The sequence below is a fragment of the Heterodontus francisci genome, chromosome 1 (assembly GCF_036365525.1).
Source record: "Heterodontus francisci isolate sHetFra1 chromosome 1, sHetFra1.hap1, whole genome shotgun sequence".
NCBI lineage: Eukaryota > Metazoa > Chordata > Chondrichthyes > Heterodontiformes > Heterodontidae > Heterodontus > Heterodontus francisci.
The window spans coordinates 180,982,171-181,004,568 of record NC_090371.1 but is presented as its reverse complement, the minus strand read 5'-3'; the positions used below and the strand labels follow the sequence as shown (position 1 = coordinate 181,004,568).

The 22,398-nt window shown below is 43.0% G+C and overlaps 1 protein-coding gene and 1 long non-coding RNA gene across 2 annotated transcripts in view; one reads left to right on the top strand and one right to left on the bottom strand.

The window, feature by feature from the left end:
* The window catches only part of LOC137351897 (uncharacterized), a 52,708-nt gene extending 43,340 nt beyond the window's left edge, over positions 1–9,368 (top strand). The window contains exon 3 of the long non-coding RNA XR_010969597.1: positions 9,284–9,368. This is a non-coding gene — a long non-coding RNA (uncharacterized lncRNA). The remainder of the gene's footprint in view (positions 1–9,283) is intronic.
* A 7,761-nt stretch (positions 9,369–17,129) lies between these two features.
* Positions 17,130–18,394, bottom strand: LOC137369879 (interleukin-8-like). Its single transcript, XM_068031593.1, has 4 exons — positions 18,264–18,394; positions 17,871–17,985; positions 17,593–17,711; positions 17,130–17,146 (listed from the first exon to the last, which is right to left on the bottom strand). Exons 1-4 carry the CDS (start codon positions 18,322–18,324, stop codon positions 17,130–17,132), a joined length of 312 nt encoding a protein of 103 aa, XP_067887694.1. The 5' UTR covers positions 18,325–18,394.
* Between the last annotated feature and the right edge of the window lie 4,004 nt (positions 18,395–22,398).

Below are 22,398 nucleotides of genomic sequence, written 5' to 3'. Positions count from 1 at the left end.
TGGACATCTCAAAGCACTTTACAGCCAATGAAGTACTTTTGAAGTGTAATCACTGTTGTAGAAAATGTGACAGCATTAACAACTGTTAATAAGTTAAACATTGATAAGATCAAAGGCCACAGAATTTGATGCTTTTTAATATTTATCCCTAAGTAAGTTTTTTTTTAGTAGTAGCACCAGATGAGCTGCAAAGCAATGCAGTTCCAGATCTTACATTTGACCCACAGGGGAACTCCTTAATATATTTTAAACTCTGATCTTTCTCACTCTAATAAAAGAAAACACAGATTAGACAATGGAGCTAAAGTCTATGATTTACAGGAAATCTCTCTCCCTTTCACTGGCTGTGCTTTATATTGTAACTCTTAGGACCTTAATGGTCCAAGTTTGAAAATAGTTTCAAGAATGTAAATCTAAAGGATTGGAATTAACTTGCATTTATATAGTGCATTTAAAGCCCTCAAGGTGTACAATACGACCAATGAAGTATATTTGAAGTGCAGCCATTGTTCTAATATAGGGAAATGTAATTCCAAAGTTGATTACAGTTGCCACTTGCAATGAATTTTCAGCCTGATGATGCAGAAGCTGCAACTCAGGAATAGAAATATCAAATATTAATGCACTTGCACAGATGTTTTCTAGCATGTCTGGTGCATTTTTATTTTGCCTTCTTTAATATTTCCAAACAAAACTTCTTCCAGAAATAACAAATCTAAGATAAAGCCACTTAGACTTATTAGCCAATTGTCAGCAGATATCATACGAATGCTAAATCAGCTTGATTAATATTCCACTCTCTGCTGTTTTAATGCCAGCATTAATCTATATATTTTAAATGTGTTAATTCTTTGGTTAAGGTACTGGAGAGAAGAATTTGTGATGCATTCATTAAATGTCACAGCATGATGCCATTCATTGTCAGAATGTGGGTATTGCTGGCAAGGCTGGCATTTGTTGTCTATCCCTAGTTGCCCTACAAAGGTGGTAATGAGCCTACCTCTTGAACTCCTTTCAGTCTGTGTGGTAGTGTATCGTTTGATACAACTGAGTAACTTGCTCAGCCACATCAGAAACCAGTTAAGAATCAATTATCTTGGTTCAGGACTGGAGTCACATATAAGTCACATCAAGTAAGGATTGTAGGTTTCCTTCACTAAAGGATATTCACAAAATATTTGGATTTCGATGACAATCCAACAGACTCATGGTCACTCTCACTGCTACCAAATTTTATTTCCAGATTTTGTTTTAAAAAGAATTCAGATCCTCTAATTGGGATTTGAATTCAAGTTCTCTGGAATTGAATATTGTCAGCTGTCTTCAGATAGTGAGCATTGATATAAGGATAATTTTAATGACTTGAAGCCTGGGAGCAGGGCAAATCAGGAGTGAGTCTGCCTCAAAGGATTTTCCAAATTGATTTTCCTCGAGTGTTGTGCAGCATTGGGAGAGCAAGGATCTGAAAATACACCCACTAGACACAGTGCAGAATATGCTGAGGTATTTACTCCTCTGCAGCAAAAGGCTGAGGTCACCATATTTCAGTTACTTAGTGGGATACTGGAGGAAAAATTATTTGGCTGAGAATGATGAGATTTAAGAGATGTGTTGATGTTACTGTCCCAATCGAGAATGAACAGAAAAGCACATGCAGTTGGTCACTGATTTCCCATCAATACTTCCTTTGTTTTATTCTTTCATGGGATGTGAGCATTGCTGGTCCATCCCTAATTGCCCTTGAGAAGGTGGTGGTGATCTGCCTTCTTGAACCACTGCAGTCCATCTGGTGTAGGTACACCCACAGTGCTGTTAGGAAGGGAGCTCCAGGATTCTGATCCAGCGACAGTGAAGGAACGACGATATATTTCCAAGTCAGGATGGTGTGTGGCTTGGAGGGGAACTTGCAGGTGTTAGTGTTTCCATGTGTCTGCTGTCCTTGTTCTTCTAGGTGGAAGAGGTCGCAGGTTTGCAAGGTACTGTCGAAGGAGGCGTGGTGAGTTAGTGCAGTGCATCTTGAATATGGTGCACACTGCTTTCACTGTGCGTCGGCAGTGGAGGGAGTGAATGTTCAGGGTGGTGAATGGGGTGTCGATCAAGTGGGCTGCTTTGTCCTGGATGGTGTCAAGCGTCCTTAGTGTTGTTGGAGCCGCACTCATCCAGGCAAGTGGAGAGTATTCCATCACACTCCTGACATGCCTTGTAGATGGTGGACAGGCTTTGGGGATCAAGAGGTGGGTTACCTGCCACAGAATTCCCATTCTCTGCCCTGTTCTTGTAGCCACAGTATTTATGTGGCTGCTCCTGTTCAATGTCTGGTCAAAGGTAACCCCCAGGATGTTGATACTGGGGGATTCAGTGATGGTCGTGCTTTTGAATGTTCAGGGGAGATGGTTCGATTCTGTTTTGCTTGAGATGGTAATTGCCTGGCACTTGTGTGGCACAAATGTTACTTACCACTTAGCAGCCCAAGCCTGGATGTTGTGCAGGTCTTACTGCATATGGACACTGACTACTTCAGTATCTGAGGAGTTGCAAATGGTACTGAACACTGTGCAACAATCAGTGAACATCTCCACTTCTGACCTTATGATGGAGGGAAGGTCATTGATGAAGCAGCTGAAGATGGATCAGCCTTGGACACTACACTGAGGAACACCTGCAGCAATGTCCTGGGGCTGAGATGATTGGTCCCCAACAACCACAACTATCTCCCTTTGAGCTGGATATGACTGCAACCAGTCAGGAACCTGACGCCTGGATGATTTCTGGGTCCCAACCCCACATTTCAGCTACGTCGCTAATGCGACGTGATCTTTAAATGTTAATGTCCTAATTGGGCAGAAGGCGAGCTCAGCGCCCAATTAGTGGCACCGAGTGTCTGCAGGAGGCAGGAGCTGTCTGCAGAGTGCGAGCAGCAAAGACAGGCAGTAGCCATGATGGGGCCTGTCACTGCCTTGTTAATGAGAGGAGGCAGCTCCTTGGAGGGCCAGCAGAAAAGGGAGATGGGGCAGTGCTTCCAAAATAAAATAAAAGTCCTGTGCTTGGCCCAGCGCAGGATCCCCATCGGCCCAAAATATTTTATCTTCCAACAATAAGGTTTGCCTTCTGCCGGCTGTAAGCCTAACAGTTGTGCACTATTGTGCACCAGACTGGTCAGGCTCGCTGGAATCCTCATTGAAAAATACAGTGTGGACCCTCCCAGCCCCTTAACAAGCTGCTCCATGAGCTTAATGGGCTCTTAGTTGGAGGCAACCGGCTTCCCCATTCCCTCCCCTCCTGCCCACACATTGAAAATTGCGGACTGTCCTGGAGGCATCGGGTGTCGGAGTCGACCTTCACACCAAGATTTTCAAATCACGTCCGCTCCTGGTGCCGGCCTCAATGGCATTTGAAAATCCAGCCCCAGGCATCATGAATTATGAGCATATGATAACGAAGTTGTGCACATGAGGGAGTTTTTATACAGGCATGCAACAATAGAGAGAAAATATTGTGTATAGTCCCTACGGGCGGAATGTGACCCAATCCTGGGTGGTGTGAAAGGAGGCATGGGGCCAGGAGAAGGTCGGGGAGCCGCATCAGGACAGCTTCCCAATGCAGTCCCGCCGCCAAGAAAATTTCCCAGAGATGGGAATAACATGGAGGCAGGCAGCCCATTTGAATGATAAATGGCCCAATTAAGGGCGATTTCCCCCAGCCACTGGCATTTTGCCAATGGCAGAGAACCACCACCCCCCCACCCCGCCCCAGCTATGTGGGGCGGCTGCCAACTGCATGGACGCTGCCTCCCAGTGGCTTCCCCGGGTGTAGGGGCCATCAGAACTGAGGCTCCAAGGTGCAGGGGAGGAGGCCACCGGCAGCAAATGACCCCCACCGTGTCCCCAGCACTGCCACTGGAGGGATTTTCCCTCTATTCTCCAAGCCCTGCCTGCTTGGCCCACGTAAAAACTAGTCGTGCCGCTGAGACTCCAAAGCTGTTGGCCCTCTGATTGGAAGGCCTACCCGCCGTGCTTAATTGGCCGCCTGTCCCTCCTGCCAGCTCTTAATTACCTCATCCTGACAATATTGTGGTGGACGTCCTGCCTTCAGCCTAAGCATGCTGGCCACCCAATAACCACCCCAATGATAGGACCTCCAGTGCTTCAGCAAAATCTTTTCCAATGTTGGAGAGTCTGACACTCCATGCATGTTCCAACAAAAACTGTTGTAAATAAAAGTGTTACAGTTGAGTATTGGAATATCAGGGTGTATCTCACTGAAATATCACACATTGTTATTGTTATTCCCATAAGGATTATATTATCTCATAGACTGTTATAGAGAGAGTAGTGTTACATTAGAGAGCACAATGTCAGTATATGTTAGAGTTTGTTCCACTCACATTCCTTTTAATTTTTTCCAATGTACGTCATTCTGAAGGCACAAAAAGAAGTTAATATATTTAACAACAGAAGCGTCTCTCCATCACTTATTATAAAGCCTGCAGACATTTTTCACAACTTGACAGCAGTCTTCTGGATATTATAACACTGTATTTTTAATATACAGTTACAGCTCACAAAGCCCACGCTATGGTTAATGGGAGATCTCCCTAATATTTCTACAATATTTAATATCATAAGGTAAACCCACAACATTGTTAGACAGTGAATAGGAGAGCATTAGTCTAAAAGAATAAAATGTACATTAAAACTTTTTTTTTTAATTCTTCTATCATCAGATGATAAACTTTTTCAATAATGTGCGAGAAAGGTAATGGAATCAGGGACCTTAGACATGTTTCAGATACTGTTGGATCTGAGATTGAATGAGTTAATAAGCTGAAATCTTGAGCTTGATGGGCAGCGTCCCCTTCCCTCATCCCTGAATTTTCTTTTGCTGTCAGATATTTTCTTGATTGTTGCTATTCAAATGGCCCCGATTGACAGAGTTAAAATGTTGCTGAGACTTTGCAGAGAATCATGTATCACAAGACATATTTATATATGAGATATTGTTATCAAATGAACAGTTTCAGATTGGTTGCAGAAGAATTCCGTTCCACATTTTGCATCTGACCTACAGAACGTGACACTGATCCTTAGGATTATAATAAAAAGGAAACACACCCCTGAGCTGCACCTTGTGAATTACAGGGAATGAGAGCATTCTTTAATTTTATAATAGAAGTTGTGCAGCTAAGACACATTTTTGCTCATTTAAAAAGCTCATGTTCCAATTGTGAAGCAATGCAGTGGTCCAGATATATATGTGGATGTTAGATGTGATGGTTTTCATCTTGCGTGCCGGAGTCTCACACCGCTCCGCACAGTACCCTCGAGGTGGCTGTGATGGGGAAGAGATGGTTGCCCACCTCTTTCTGGAATGTGTCTTTGCAAAGCATGTGTGGAAAGGGATGCAGTGGTTTTTGTCGAGGTTCATCCCAAGCAGCTCTGTAACACAGGAGTCTGTGCTCTACGGGCTGTTCCCAGATGCACACCGAGATAAACATCAACTGCCGCTGGACTATCAATTCGGTGAAAGACACCCTTTGGTCTGCCCGAAACTTGCTGGTCTTCCAGTGCAAAGAGTTGTCCACGACCAAATGTTGCAGACTGGCACATTCCAAGGTCCAGGACTACGTGCTGAGGGATGCACTAAAGCTTGGGGCAGCCACGACAAAGGCTCAGTGGGGAAAGACCACTGTGTAAGGTCCTCCCACCAAGGTGAACTGAGGAACTGGTTCCATGGAAAACCCCTTGGGCTGTATCCAGAAAATATTTGTTTGCTGCAAAAAGTACATGGCAGGTAAAATGAAATGGAAGGGTTGTGAGGCAACTCGCTCCTGTATTGAAGGAAACAGATCTCCTTTGCTCTCTTTGTATTGTTGACTTAGTGCTGTTTTTGAACTGTTTTGTAATGTATTTTTCCAATTTTTTACAAATAAAGTATATTTTGGAAATAAAAAAGTGATGATTTTTCATCTGCAATTTATTTTCATAGCATCTATAAAACTGGATGAAAGATTAGTAGTCCAATTTAACAATGACAGGAGCCTTACAGGGAGTGAGTCTGGGTGTTTACACCTGCCTGAAATGTTTTTCTATCATGCTGAAACACACTGACCTGTAAATCCAAGGTCCCTGCTCCACCACTGGAAGTGTAGCAGTGCAGAACCCCTACGTGAAAACAGGTAACCCTGCCATCAATCCTAAGTCTGGCTCCATTTTAGTAAATGAAGCAGGCTGCCTGAAGGGGTACCCACACAAATATATTCTATAAAACTGGATTTGCACCATGCCACTCCAATAGGGCAAGGAGAGGCAGATGCCCTCACAGGGCCAAAGGTGAATGGTTTAAAATAAAATATATTTTCCCCACAGGGAGACAAAGTCTAGCAGTATGAGGTAATCCAACCCCTCTGGGATTGATTATCTTTACTCCTTGAGTTGTCTGGAGAATTCAGAAGGCCCAAAATGTCAAATCTCAAATGTGTTTTCTCCTGAACTAAACAAAGTTATGCTGGGAGGAATTCACAGGGTAGCCTGGGAATGCCAGATGACATTTCCTTAATGCTGACTGCGGGCAGAAGACGTCACCACAATCAAAATTTGGGCCACTTGTTTAAGTGGAAACCAGTTTGGCTTTAGACTCCAGGCTCTGCCCCAAATTCCTGGCGTTTTGCTAATGGTCTACTCCAGTTTGTTCCTCTCCCACTCCAAGAATCTTGGCCCCGTTGTCTCGCTATCTTTAACCCTTGTTCCTTTATTGATCTTATTGCCTCATTCTTCTCACGTGATACACTTCCACCTCTGCTGTCAGTGACGAAAAAAGAGCTTCATGGTTGTATGAAGCTGATTCAAGTTTCCAGATTTGTAAAATGTTGAAGTTCCAGCTCTGTTGACTCCTCCCCCTTTGCCAGACTTCAGTCAAACAGCAGCCTCTGTGGGTGAACCTGTGTGAATTCTAAGAAATCAGATTATACTCCAAGTAGCTGTCTGGGTCAATGTTTGGCTTTGCTCTAGTCGGCTTATCTCCAGCAATTTATGTTAAGATTCCATTGTCAGCACTTTGTTTTATTCACTTGAACACTGTTTAGAGACAAAGTAATGTAATAAAAGCAGTCCATTTGATCACGTGTTCATATTTGCCTGGTTTAGCAATAACAAGGCAAACGGCAATAAATGATAATAATATTCACAAGACAAGCCATCATTATATTTTTCCAGGTTGTATTTAACCCACTGTAGCCTTGTCACTTTTCTTATCACCATAATTTATATATAGCTGAAAAGGAAAACAAAAATGCAGGCTGTGAGGAAAGAGCAGGGGAGTAGGACTAATTGGATGGCTCATTCAAACAGCTGGCACAAGCATGATGACCAAATGGTATTGTTCTGTGCTCTAAGATTCTAGATTCATTTTAGAATTACACAACTTTGATATAGAAATGTATTTAATCTTGCACTTCTATTTAAGGCTACATTAAAGTGAGGAGAACTAAAACTTAATGAGGGACTGAAGCCACAGCTTTGTGTAGAAAGGGGATTAAAATAACCAGATTAAGGACCATTCTGGGACCTACCTAATTGCCTTTAGTGCTTCATCCACAGCTTGCTTTATGAAAGAACGACAGCACCAGACAGATAGCAATGAATAGAAAAGAAATGTTTCTGTTCAAATAAATTGCTTCATTATTACCAAGAACATCCTGTCTTGCTTCCGAAATGTACTTGATGTTCTCCATCAACAGAGAGGAAGAGTCTGTCAGAGGCATGAGCCCTGAAGTGATGTTTTGCGATAATTGGCTTATGAACATTAAATTCCTCTGTCTACCAAAATTAATGGAAGCCGAAGGAGTTCAGCCTCACCAACTGAAATGGAATTACTTAACCTTAAAAGATGAGGGAGAGATGCAGGTCCTTCAGAATTCACTCCCACCTGGGATATTTCATGAACTTAGCCTGCTAAGGAGTGGGAGGGTTGCATTGCTGAATCGGAATCCAGATTTTGATCTCCCTAATTTTGGGCACCAGCCTGACAATAGGGGTTAGAAATCTGCTGGCTCAAGGCACCACTCTTTCATCTGGCCTGCACTGGGGCATGAATCTGCATTCTAACATGTCATCCTTTACATGGTAGTATATATAGGAAGGTGTGGCAGGATGTTCAGGAAATCATCTGTTTGGCCACATCAGCCAAGATGCCACCAACCATTTCTGCTAGTCCTGGCAATGACCTGGGAATTACTTTGGTAACCAACCTTCGCTGTGTCTGAATCAGCAGAGGGCCACTTGCCAAACACTGAAATCTATTTCAAGGACACTAGTGGCTGCTAAGCAGCATTGTAATTGCACATGTGGAAGAACAGCAATGGTTAGCTTTGGCCTGAACTTTGGCTTTTTAGTTTTTATATTCTCCAATTTGTTGGCATTTTAATTTAAGCACAATTTGTTGTTGCTATTAATTATCTAATCAATCTGAATCGACAACAACGAACTAATATGGTCAGTGTGTTGAGTTTATTCGGTGTTTAAGATGGGATATAACACACTAGTTATACAGCATAAACATACGACTGTGACAAGTAGCAAGTACTGGTCCAGGTTGAGCAGGATGGCTGGCAACAGTGAACAGCTCTTTGCTTCTCGGTGCCTCACGTCTTCACAACTTTTCAACCTACCCAAGAGTGTTGGCATGGATCTACCCTTAGGAGTTTCTCTCTACCCCCTGCAGCAATGGCTTCCTTCAAAAACTTATCCTTTATACCTGTTTTCAGGGATGGACCTGGATTTTATATTGACAGGGCCTTATTCTCCAATAAAGGCTTCACGTAATGCAAAAAACCTAATAATATGTTGAGTTCTTTGTCTAAACCATGGGGTAAAAGCCCGTCTTTATGTTACCCATCTTCCATGAGCTTCAAGAGCTTTGCTTGATCAACCAGGTCTTTACATTATTTTCCATTATCACATCCTATGCCGTTCCCCATGATCAGTTCCAAAACTCCCTTGAATGCCATTCTCAGCCTTCAAACTAGCTTTCAGGGGCTTCATTGTTCATATTTTCCTGTAATCAGTTGTCTATGCTTAGAGCTGTTTATAAGACCTGCTAATAAGCTGTTTATTATGACTATGCAGTCCAACCATTCTTTTTTCTATTGGACCATGCAGTGATTCACTAAAGAATCTTTGATTCTATTCCACACCCTAATTAACTTTTGCATTCCAGTAAGCATCTTAATTAAACAAAGCTAACTGAAAATCCTAACAGAGCTTTAAAGTATGTTTATTTGTTTTAGGTCATTATCCTGGGCCACTGTGAGGAAGATTGCAGCAGCATGATAGCCCACCACTGCTCCCGGCAGCAGGAGAAGAAAATCCAGCCCTACATCTCCGCCTCAATGCATTGGAATGTAGGGTAGTTTGATGCAAATTGCGGTGGCCATTCTAGCTGTTAGCAGTCACTTTTTATCTGTTCCTTTTTAAAAATTTAATTAAGGTTTCCAGACGGTGGAATAAAAAAATCATTGTCCGGCATAACACACTTTTGTGACACGTGGCAAATGTTGATAATGGGTTGAAATATCTTCCAATGCTCTTTAGATATTTACCAAATTCCAAAAGCAGCATAAAAGTAATTTATGCTAAGAATTCCTGATAATCTCATGAATGTAAAAACCCTTGTAAAACAAACAGAACTCAGTGTAAGCTAATGGGGCCTGAGGAGGATGTGGAACTTACGTCATTTTCCCTGAAGTCCCACTTTAAATATAAAAATCATGATTTATGCATATTAGTCACAGCATGTTTAAGCAAATGCAATTGAGGCTTTTTTATATTTTTTATACCATGATGATGCAATCAAAGCTAAAGCAAATACAGTGCAGTCTTCAGTGCGAACAAACACTTAAAAATTGGCATACAATTTTGAGTCCTACTACATCTAGAACTTTGGGCACAAATTTACAACCTAGTCAGAACTGACATAAATCCAGGAAACTTACTTGAGCTGTCTTTTGCATTGTGGGGAGCGGGGTGGGGTTGGAAGCTCTGTTAATGAGCAGCAGAGGGTTTCAGTGGAGTTCTCACTGAATCAGTACAAAAGGTCATGCAAACTCAGATGTACTGTTAAACACTTGTGTAAGTCACTTAGGCCCATACTTCCTTGATTCCTTGCACTGAAAATAGGCATTACGCTGTTGCCATGCACAGTAAAGACATGCCCTATTCATAACTTTAAACACAGACTATATTCAACATAGTATCTTCTAGAACTGAATTTTCCAATTGTTTTAAATGAACAACAATGGACATTAAAAGTGGACATGAGATGCAAAGATGGCCACCGAAGGTCAGCTGGCCTGACCTGTGTATTCAAAAACTGACTCATAGGCTAAAAGGACAAAATGATACCTTCCAGACTACGAGGTGTCATTACCACCCTTCCTGAAACCATCAGGAGACATTCCTGAATTGAATGAGTTTCACCATTGAATGGGCGGCACAGTGGCGCAGTGGTTAGCACCGCAGCCTCACAGCTCCAGGGACCCGGGTTCGATTCCGGGTACTGCCTGTGTGGAGTTTGCAAGTTCTCCCTGTGTCTGCGTGGGTTTTCTCCGGGTGCTCCGGTTTCCTCCCACAAGCCAAAAGACTTGCAGGTTGATAGGTAAATTGGCCATTATAAATTGTCACTAGTATAGGTAGGTGGTAGGGAAATATAGGGACAGGTGGGGATGTTTGGTGGGAATATGGGATTAGTGTAGGATTAGTATAGATGGGTGGCTGATGTTCGGCACAGACTCGGTGGGCCGAAGGGCCTGTTTCAGTGCTGTATCGCTAATCTAATCTAATCACCTGAAGCAAAGAATGTGATTGTCTTGTCACTCCTCAGGATGAATGTCTTACAACAATAAACCAGGATGAGGCTAATCAACCTAGACCCCCACCATATTTGGAAAAAGACCTGTGAGAGGTCACATAGCGGGGCAGCCATGTTGGTCTCCTTGTAAAAGTTTTTAAAATACAGACTGCAGGAAAAAGCGGCAAGCAGAAAATGCAATACCATCATGCCTTAAAAGAACTGGAGGCTGTAACATCTTAAGGTATCCAAGTCTGTCCCTTTTCAAGTTCACCAGTACAGAAAAACAACTTCCTGGTAATGAGACTACAATCAACTAACCTCAAGACCTGCTGAATATCCACCTCTTTGAGAGAAACCGGCAACGACTTTGATATACGACTCCGGCTATCGCATCCACCTAACTACACTTCAGGAGTGAAAACACCTTCTTCAAAGGGCCTGCAGTGCAGGCATTTTCCCCAAGACGATCCAAATAACGTGATTTATGAACTATTCCTTTGTTTGCAATTTGTAAAGTACTCTGTCCTTTTAACGGCTTTCTTTCTCAATTGTGTGTGTATGTGTTTATGTGTGAGTGAGTGGTGAGTGAGTGATGTACTGTTCGACTTTCGGGTTGAACGTGGGAATAAAAATATCCTCTTTATTTAAATCCACGAAAAGCATGCTGTTGATTATTCAAATTGACCATACACTCAGAGGTTGAGAAACACACACATCTTCCTTTCCAAAAACACAATGATTACAGACGGTAAAGGGAAAAGAACTGGAGATTTCAGTTCTCTCTCAATTTTGTCTATAACATTGTACTTCTGCTGCCATCTCAAGGAATCTCTGGGCCTTTGTCCCCTTCCTTGTAACACTCATTTTAATGGGCTCCATTGGATTCAATTTAACTTACACACAAGTTTCTTTTCATACCAGTTGTTGCATCCCTAATCCTGGGTTTCCACTTCAAATTGGGAATAATTATCCAAATGTGGTTAGACCAGAAAATTGAGTTTCAGGTGGCTCATACACCTAAGGATGAACAGTGCCTCTGATGTCTGAAAAATGTTTCCTCACACTTGGCTATCCTTCATAATATCTGTACACATTACATTTTGATACAATTCAGTTAACACCACATAACTAAATTCAAATTGGCCATACACTCGGAGGTTAATTCAATTCAAGCAGCAGGCAGGAAAAGATCTGCCAGGTTTAATGACTCAGACCGCGCTTAATCTAATTAGAAAGTCTAAAAAAAAATGACAGAGTTTCAGCTACATGAAGATCCCAGGAATTAATCCCGTTTTCTTAGAAATGGTGGCCCAGGAAGTGGAGGTGCGGATGGAGTAATGGTGTGGGAGAACACTACAGATCTGAGTAGATTTTTTTTTAATATAAATTAGATAAGGTCATGTGTTTGTTGAGCATTCATTATTATTGGCTCTACCAATTGAGCAAAAGGAGTTGCAGGAGCTAGAGCTCCACATGTCAGTAACCAACCACCTAGATATGTCTGCCACATGTGACATGTGCTTTAGATGTTAAGTACATCTAGGAAACGAGTGCTTCACACGGCAAGATCCTTGTGCCCAGAAGGTATCCTCAGATAAGTTGAATAAAACTACTGATCATGGCTTCTTCTGGCCACCCTGTTGACTCCCACTACAGTCTGGATTTAGTCCTGTACAAGAGTTGCTAATTTCCTAATTTGAAATTGACTGTAGACCAGACCCCAGCTGCCTGTTTTCAGATGAGATGAAGTGGCAAGTTTATGAACCCCACCCCACCTGACATCTTAACAACCTATCTACCCTTTCGCAGTGATTGGGCTGAGTTAAAGGTACCTCGTAAAAACTCTTTTGCAGAATTTGATCTGAAATCTGTCAAATTGGACCTTTTGTTTAAGGAGAGCCATGAGCAGGTTGTTATTGTTTGTCAGTCCACTAAATTTATCTACTTGAGAAACACACAACTCTCTTGCCAAAGATTGAGAAACAGTGACAACACATTCTTCATAAATAAATCTAATTTATTTTAATCATTCAAATACATTTGAGGATAAAAGTATTAAAAGAAAAACTCAAAAGATTCACACACACATTCAGCCATGTTTAGTAATTTTCTTGAGTAATGTTCAGCTTTATGGGTGTTCAGTTGGCTAGCTGGATAGTGTATAGTTCAAAACAACATTAATATTGTGAGTTCAATTCTCATTCTGGTCTGAGGAAGGCAATGTGAAGCCACCTCATAAACCCTCTTCCCTAGTCATGCTCATTCCTCCTGCGGATGAAAAAGAGCAGAGGACATTCCCTCAGGCAGACCAGCAGTCATCTTTATACACAGCATAACTTTTATACAAAAGGTTGAATTTTATGCAGCTGGGGGGAGTCCGAACGTTGGGTCAGAAAGGCAAGGGGACCCCACCTCAGCCATTTTGGGGACCTGCAGCTGCATTTAACGGCGCTCAGGCAAGTAAATGTCTGGAGCAAGGGTTCATGTTCCTTTAAGGACAGGGATCCTGCCTCCAAGAGCTGATGGCCATGCAGAGGGACAGCAGCTCAGCAGTCCCAGCAGCGTCACCAGGAACAGTGGCCACTGCTGGTACTGCAGTAGGCCCAGGACCAGGAGCAGCCATGGAGACTCAGAGAGGAGGTAAGTGGGGGTGTGGGCTTGCAAAAGCCAGTCAGACAGGCCCTGGTGAGGGGTTGGGGGAGTGGGTTGTTGGTGACAGGGTGGAGTCTTGGCACATGGGCATCCTTTGCCACTGGAGGCCCTGTGTAGACCACCAATTGCCCACGGAGGAGGGTCCCACCTACCAGTCCACACGGAGGCCGCCTGGTATTACCCCCCACCACCCCCCACCCGCTGTTGGTAAAACGCCACCGGCGGCAGGATGAGACCCTTAACTGTCTATTTATTGGCTACTTAAGGGCCACAATTGGCCTCTGGGCCACTGACTAAATCGAATGGCATCGGGCACTCCACTCACAACCTTCCCTCACAATTTTATGGGCCCCCATGCCACCCTGTCCATCCCCAGAGGTCTGCAAAAATTCAGCCCCAAGTCTTCTGAGGCTTTTAGTCAACAAAACCCTGTCGGTGAAATTCCTCGGTGAAAAAGGTTTCTTCCAGTTAATATTAACAGCACTACCTTTTAAAATGTAGGTATTTTACACACAATATCATTTTGACAGAATTGCTGTCAAAACCAGTACTGGCACAAAGTTTCACAATAGATGTCAGCCTGTGTTCTTAGGTTGTGGGTAAACAATTATATTGTGACAGGGTTAAACAGTAAAACCATTTTCAGAAAACAATGCAGGATATATACTCGAACAAGCAATCGGAAGGTGACATCAGAGAGCGAACACCCTGCACAGAGCTTCCTTCATTGCAGTTCACAGTACTGCGGGTTCCTAGGTGTAGAATTGAGTCCATCCCATTATGGCTTAATTTCTCAGTTGTGTTGTCTGGCACCTGAAATAAAATTGAATAAATTATATTTTGACCCACTAACTGCAGATATTTATTTTAATATAGATGACAATGTCTTCAGAAACATAATTTTGGAGAATTATCAATCTGACTGCTTTACAAGATGAGCAGCATTGTTAAAACTTATGATTTTGTTAACAATTCAATGGTTTTGCAGTAATGTTTTAATATGCAGGATCCACAGGGTCACAGTAAAAAAATTATGTCATTTCCTTCCATCCAGCATATTCATGGCATAATGCAAAGTCAGTAAATGTTAACCAAAATCCTGTGATTTGATGGTGCATGACACAATGCTGAGATTCTATAAGTATATTAAGAGTAAAAGGGTAGTTAGGGAGAGAGTAGGTCCCCTTAAGGATCAGTGTGGTAATCTATGTGTGGAGCCACGGAAATGGACGAGGTCTTAAATGAATACTTCTGGTCTGTATTTATTGTGGAGAAGGTCATGGAAGCTAATGAGTTCAAGGGAGGGAACAGCAATATCCTGGAGCATATCAACATTACAAAGGAGGAGGTGTTGGAGGTTGTGAGAATAAGAAATACTGAAATGTTGTTTCTACAGCTTGTGGAAAGTTACCAAGAAGTCATTTGTACACAACATAATGAAATCACTGAAAAAGAGAATTGATAAGGGTATGTAAGTAAAGACCTTGGGACAGTACATCACTGAAAAAGAGAACTGATAAGGGTATGTAAGTAAAGACCTTGGGACAGTACATCACTTAAAAATTGTGCTTAGGCAGATAAAAGAGAAACAGCAAGAGTTAGAACAAAGGATGTAGTGAATAAGAAACTGCCCCACTAAGATAAAGGCTGACAGCTGCAAGTTAAAACACACAATGGAGAGCCAAATAAGGTAAAACAAAAACAAGAGTTAGGGGCTAGAAAGTTAGAGTAGGGGGAGAAGTAAACAGAGGAGGAGACTGTAGCAACTATAGGATAGGTTAGTGTCATAATATGTTATAACCAATAATGTAAACTAAAGGCGTGGAAAAATGGATTTGTATTGTATAAACATGAACTGAATATGTTGATCGGTGTGCCTGCTTGCAGGACACCCGATCTTGCAAGAACGTTAAATAAACTTACTTCTTCAGAGTTTGACTTGGTGTAAATTATTATCAAGTGGGCTACGTTTCTCACAGGGTTTTGAAGCGCATTAAGGTGGATAAATCCCCAGAGCCTGACCAGGTGTATCCTAGGATGCTATGGGAAGCAAGGGAGGAGATTGCTGGGGCCCTGGCAGAGATATTTGTATCATCATTAGCCACGGGGGAAGTACTGGAAGACTGGAGGATAGTCAATGTTGTGCCTTTATTTAAGAAGAGCAGCAGGGATAAGCCAGGGAACTACAGGCCGATGAGCCTTACATCAGTGGTGGGAAAGTTATTGGAAGGGATTCGGAGAGACAGGATTTATATGCATTTGGAAAGGCAAGGTCTGATTAGGGATAGTCAGCATGGCTTTGTGAGTGGGAAATCATGTCTCATGAATTTGATTGAGTTTTTTGAGAAGGTGATCAAGAGGATTGACAAGGGCTGGGCGATGGATGTTGTCTACATGGACTTTAGCAAGGCCTTTGACAAGGTCCCACCTGGTAGGCTGGTCCAGAAGGTTCGAACACATGGGATCCAGGGTGAGCTAACCAATTAGATACAAAATTGGCTTGGTGATAGGAGGCAGAGGGTGGTAGTGGAGAGCTGTTTTTCAGATTGGAGGCCAGTGACTAGTGGTGTGCCGCAGGGATCGGTTGTTTGTCATATATATTAATGACTTGGATGTGAATGTAAGGGGCATGATTAGTATGTTTGCAGATGACACCAAAATTGGTGGTATAGCGGATAGTGAAGAATGTTGTCTAAGGTTACAACAGGATATAGCTAAACTGGGAAAGTGGGCAAGGGATTGGCAAATGGAATTTAATATAATGCAAGTGCAAAGTGATGCATTTTGGGAAGTTAAAACAGGGCAGGCCATATACAGTGAATGGCAGGGCCCTGGGGAGTGTTGTTGAGCAGAGAGACCTTGGGGTGCAAGTACATAGTTCCCTGAACGTGGCAACACAGGTAGACAGGGTGGTGAAGAAGGCGTATGGCATGCTTGTCTTCATCGGCCGAGGCATTGAGTACAAGAGTTGGGACATCATGTTACTGTTGTACATAATGTTGGTTAGGCTGCATTTGGAGTACTGTGTGCAGTTCTGGTCGCCGCACGACAGGAAAGGTGTAATTAAGCTAGGGAGGGTGCAGAAAAGATACACAAGGGTGTTGCCTGGTTTGGAGGGCTTGAGTTATAAAGAGAGATTGGATAGGTTGGGTCTGTTTTCCCTGGAGCGAAGGAGGCTGAGAGGGGACATGATAGAGCTATATAAAATTATGAGAAGCATAGATAGGGTAGATAGCCAGAGTCTGTTTCCTATGGTAGGGGTGACTAAAACTAGAGGGCATAGATTTAAGGTGAGAGGGAGAAGGTTTAAAGGGGATCAAAGGGGTAAATTTTTCACACAAAGAACAGTGGGTTTCTGGAATGATCTGCCTGAGGAGGTGGTGGAGGCAGGAACAGTAGTGACATTTAAGAGGCATCTGGACAGGTACTTGAATGAGCAAGGCATAGAGGGATATGGAATTAATGCAGGCAGGTGGGATTAGTATAGATAGGCATTATGGTCGGCATGGACGCGGTGGGCCGAAGGGCCTGTTTCTATGCTGTATGATTCTATGACTCTTTGACTCTAATAAATGGTCCAGACTTTTCTTAACATTTCTGTTTAACTTGAATAAATATCTCCATTTAATATCTCAGCTCTGATGGAAGTCTGCAGGAACATATGATAAAGAATAAAATTGAACAGACAACAAATGGATAAAAAAATGCATTGGCGTACAGTATTTAGATTGCAAAGCAGGATGTCGTGGAGCTGAACATAAAGGAAGGAAGGCAGCAAAAAAAGGAGCAAAAAAAAAGATAGACAACTGAATATTGATAAAATCAAACCCAGATCATTTGATGCTTTTTATTGTTGCTCCCCAAGCAAGTAATATCAGATGATCTGCAGAACACTCCAGCTCCAGATTTTACCCCTGACCCATTCGTAACCTCCTCATGAAAAGAGAACACTCAGAGCAGTCAATGGAGCTAACGCCTACATTAAATACTTTATTCTTAAAATCCCCATTTTAATCTCTTGTCTAAGATTAATCAGCTGTAGGTCAGAAAATTCCACATGTAAAGACTGAATTTTGACAAACATTAAACACCAACCTTTCATGGCTTTAATGATAATCTTCACCCAATCAGCATCAGTGCTCACACATAATTTATTCCCATTTTCTTGGTGAAGAAAAGGCAAACCTTTAAAATCTAAGATTGGATGTCTCACACTGAAAGGAGAGAATACAGTAAAACTACCAAAGAAAATCCTCCGAATCTGCATCATGAACAGTGATTCATCCAACATGTTGTGAACAAAGAGCACAGCTTCTAAATAGACGTCACAGAAGGAGAAAGGTTAAAGGTGACCTTCTGACCCATTTACTCACATTATTTCCAGTGTCTTACAGTGAGATCCTTTAGGAATAAATTTCAAATTCTGGATATGATTCAGAGGGATCATTTTGGAGCTGGTCTGAGGGCACTGGCACCTTCCTTGAGTTCCTGGGATTGGAATACCTGTAAAAAAATCAATTTAACTGAGATTTAGATGTTGATTGAAGTTGAGAGAATCTTGGTAATTTGTTTCAGCTTTGAATTCAGAATTCAAACCAGCATTGTATTATCAATAGCGTATAGTGTCGGTGACCATTTAATTGCACATTGAATAACCAAACAGAATGCTGGGACATGTGTAGCTGGATCAGTAACTCAACAGAATGACTCCTTTCGACACTACAGTGCAATAAGAAATAAAACACAAGCTAAAAATATCGACAAACCCTGTGCAGCAATGGCACACAAAAGCAGGATGAGAATCGTGACAGTAGTTGCTCTGTTCATCTTTGACTTTGTGATGCTGAATAGATTTCTGCTGAAGAATCTTCAGTCTACCTCAGTGCCTCTCTCTGTTGAATGAGGTTCTGCTGAAGAGAGCTTCAATGAGCTCCTATTGATTGAGATTCTCTATTTTCAGTTTACATAATCTCGAGCAGTGAAAGTTGTCAAAAATTCTGTGGGAGGGAATTTCCCTGCTCCTGAATCAAACTTTCCTTCACTTTTGCAGTTTTAAATATATTCATAACTTCTGCACAGTTTACAGCAGCAACAGAAGAAAATCTATTGTTATAGGTGGGGAACTAGTTATTTGTAGATTTTAAAGATTTAATTGCAAGTTTCAGAAAAGTGTAAAATTCATCTTTGAAGAAAGCACAAAAAGAGTGGAGGAAGACCTGTATATACATCCTGTCCAATTTCTCTTTTAGTTAGCTTCACTGTAAATAAGAATCAGCTGTGCTATGTAGTGGGTGACTGATCCATACTCTCCATCTCACACCCTCTCTAAAATTGAATATTACCCCCAATATTACCGCTTTTTAATGTCAATGATCATCGAATAAAGTCCATTTATTTTTACACAACTGTAAATGACAGACAACTAAATGTTGATAAAATTGAGCCCAGATCATTTGATGCCTTTTATTGTTGCTCCCCAAGCAAGTAGCATCAGAAAATCTGCAGAATAATCCAGTTCCAGATTTTACCCCTGACCCATTGGTAACCTCCTCATGAAAATAAGAGAACACATAGACCAGTCAATGAAATTAAAGCCTGTGATTTGCAGGAAATAACTCTCCCTTTCACTGACTGTACTTTTTAATGTAATTCTTTGGCCTGTAATGCTATAGGTTTGCAAAGAGGTGCAATGGTGTAAATGTAGTTCGAAAGTTGGTTAGCGTTCATTCCACGTGCAATGAATTTTCAGTTTGAGGAGGCAACAGCTTCAATTCTGGAATGGAAATATCTCAAACATTCTTGCGTCTGCAGAGATGTTTAATTTTGCTCAGTCATTTCCTCAGTTATTCAAACTGACTTATTCACAGCTCCAGGGACCCGGGTTCGATCCTGGGTACTGCCTGTGTGGAGTTTGCAAGTTCTCCCTGTGTCTGCGTGGGTTTTCTCCGGGTGCTCCGGTTTCCTCCCACAAGCCAAAAGACTTACAGGTTGATAGGTAAATTGGCCATTATAAATTGTCACTAGTATAGGTAGGTGGTAGGGAAATATAGGAACAGGTGGGGATGTTTGGTAGGAATATGGGATTAGTGTAGGATTAGTATAAATGGGTGGTTGACGGTCGGCACAGACTCGGTGGGCCGAAGGGCCTGTTTCAGTGCTGTATCTCTAATCTAATCTAAAATACAGCTGAGGCGTTGCAGGGAATCATGTATTACAAGGTATGATTAATTGTATATTCAATTTTCCTCCCCAAAATGAACAGTTTCAGGTTGGCTGTAGAAGAATTCAGTTCCACATTATGCAGCTGACCCACAGGACAATGCTCCTGTGCAGACTTGGCACTGAACCTACCGATTATAATAAAAAGGAACACAACCCTGAGCTGATACTTGTGAATTACAGGAAATGGGGCATCCTCTAACTGGATGATGCAAGTTGCACAGCTAAACTATATCTTTGCTTATTTTAAAAGATCAGGTTCTAATTGTAAACAGTGCAATGGTGCAAATATATTCACTGCAATGATTTTTCATCTGGAATGTATTTCAATGTATAAAACTAGATGAAAGATTTAGCATCAACATAACAATATCAGGTAGATCAGAGTGGTGCATACGAATGGCATGAGACCACAGGGCAGATTTGGACTTTTGAGCAACCGTGTAAAGAGGTCCCTGTCACAAATTCAGCAGCTGCGGGGCACCATACAGGAAATCCAGCATTTGATTCTTTGGTGCAGTGGAAGGAGCTGGTTTCCAGTTTTAGTGCAATAAATAAATAATTCGAGGCATGGCAGGGTTGCTCACACCAGTCGAATGCACATCCTGTGCCATGTGGAGGCTCCAGGTCCCGACCAATGTTCTGCAGAAAGTGCCAGCTATTGCAAAAACTCGAGCACAGAATCTTGGAACTTAAGGTGCAGCTGGTTTAACTGAGGTGCATTCACGAGGCTGAGAGACATGTGGATAGACCGTTTCAGGAGGTGGTCACCCCACAGCTTAAGAGAGTGCAGGCAGAGAGGGACTGGGTGGCTGCCAGACATACAAGGAGGACAAGGTAGGTAGTGCAAGAGACCCTGGAGGGCATCCCACTTTCTAACTGGGGCTAGGGAGAGTAGCAGATTCTGAAGCCTTTGAGGGAGATCCAGAACTGGATCAGTCCACGTTCTGACAGCACTCAGAGGTTGATAGCACTCTTTGATGTGGATCTAACTGCATGGGATAGAGCAAATGTAAGAGGGTCTGCATGCACTGAGGAGTGGCCACCAGGTAGAAGTTGGCAGATTCTTGACAGCGTTGTGCTAGTATCCAAGAAACTGGGAGGGTTGTGGTTTATTCACCTGGGTCAGTCAGCACTGGGTAAGGCGTGTCCCAGGATGTGAGGAGTACGATGGCTTCTGTAGAACTGGAGCAGACCTGGGGTCTGTAAAACAGATCAACACCTGTGGGCTCTGTGGTCGGTTCCATTGTCTGGGAGAATTAGGAAGTGCTGAGGTCCCGGGGCTTGGAAGGACCAGCAGACGTGTCCTAGAATCTAGAAACACCGAAAGGGAGATCCTGAAACCTAGGGCTGAATTTTACTGACCCACCGACATTGGAGGCTGCGGCAGTGGAGCCAAGAAAATCCTTCTGGGAGAGGCCCGCCACGCTCTGCCCCATTTTACCTGCGGTGGCGAGGCCTCTGGGTGGCCCCCCACCAGCCGATCAGCACAAAAAACGTAATTTACATAAGTTAATAAAACTTAATGAACGCAAACTCACCTACCTTTCAACGTTGGCCGCCCCACATCGATATTCCAGCCGGTGGCCAGAGGTCCCTAGTCTTCGGATCTCTGTTTGGAGATCTGAGGCGTAACACTGGTGGGGAGGGGGGGAGGAGTGAAATTTTCAGGATGGGGGGAGCGGCAAAAATGAACGCAATTGGTTGAGGGGATGGTGGGAAGGGATTGAAGGTTAAGGTAGCGAAGGTTCGGGGGGAAAGGTTGTGAACAAAAATGTAATTCTTTTGGGGGGAGAGGTCAAATAACAAATGACTTATTCACTGCGGGGGTGGGTGAGGGGTTTGGAAGTGTGAATAAAAGTTTATTTTAATAGTTTGTACAACCTGTCACTTTAAACACTAAAATCCAACCGAAGGGCCAGAAGCCTTTAAAACTGGCACCGTCGCCTGCATGGTGGTGCCGGGTACCATTGCTGGGGACGGAATCCCCCCCCCTCCATGTCATTGGGGGTGGGCGTTCTGCCCGCTCCATGCTAATGAATCGCCACACGAAATATAGCGGCGGCTCTGCGGTGCACGTCTTGTGAGTGCGCCGCGCACTTTTTAAAGCTCGCCGCCGTTCTAAATCCATCCCCAAATGAGAATGGAGGCAGCAGGTCTGCTAGGCTGAGAGGGTACATGAATTTGGGCCAAGTGAGATACCCTGTGTGAGATGAGGCAGGAGGATGGTGACATGCCCCTGTGGAATTTCCCAATCAGTAAGCTTTGTAGGATGAAGGTTCAATTTCTCTCAGAAATCTTGCACTCTCCCCAGCCTGCTTTCTCCAAGGATCCGCTTCCTGTAGTGTTGGCAGACACTGACACTGACACGTCACCACCTGTGCTTGTAGAGCTTGGAACAAGTACTGCCCCACAGGGCTGTACTACACTCCACACTGAAACTGCTGCCAAACACAAGGGTCTGAATTTTATGGGCCCACTTGGGACGGGAACAGAGGCGGGGGGCCCCATAAAATTGAGTGGGAAGCCGGGAAGTGAGGGGGGTGGTGAGGAGAGGTGGAGGTTGTATTGCCCACTGCCTTTCTGACACCTTCCAATTTAGTCTAAGGCAGCAAAGGCTAAGGATGGCCTTCCTGCTCCAGGCCAATTGAGGCCCTTAAGTGACTAATTAATAGCCACTTA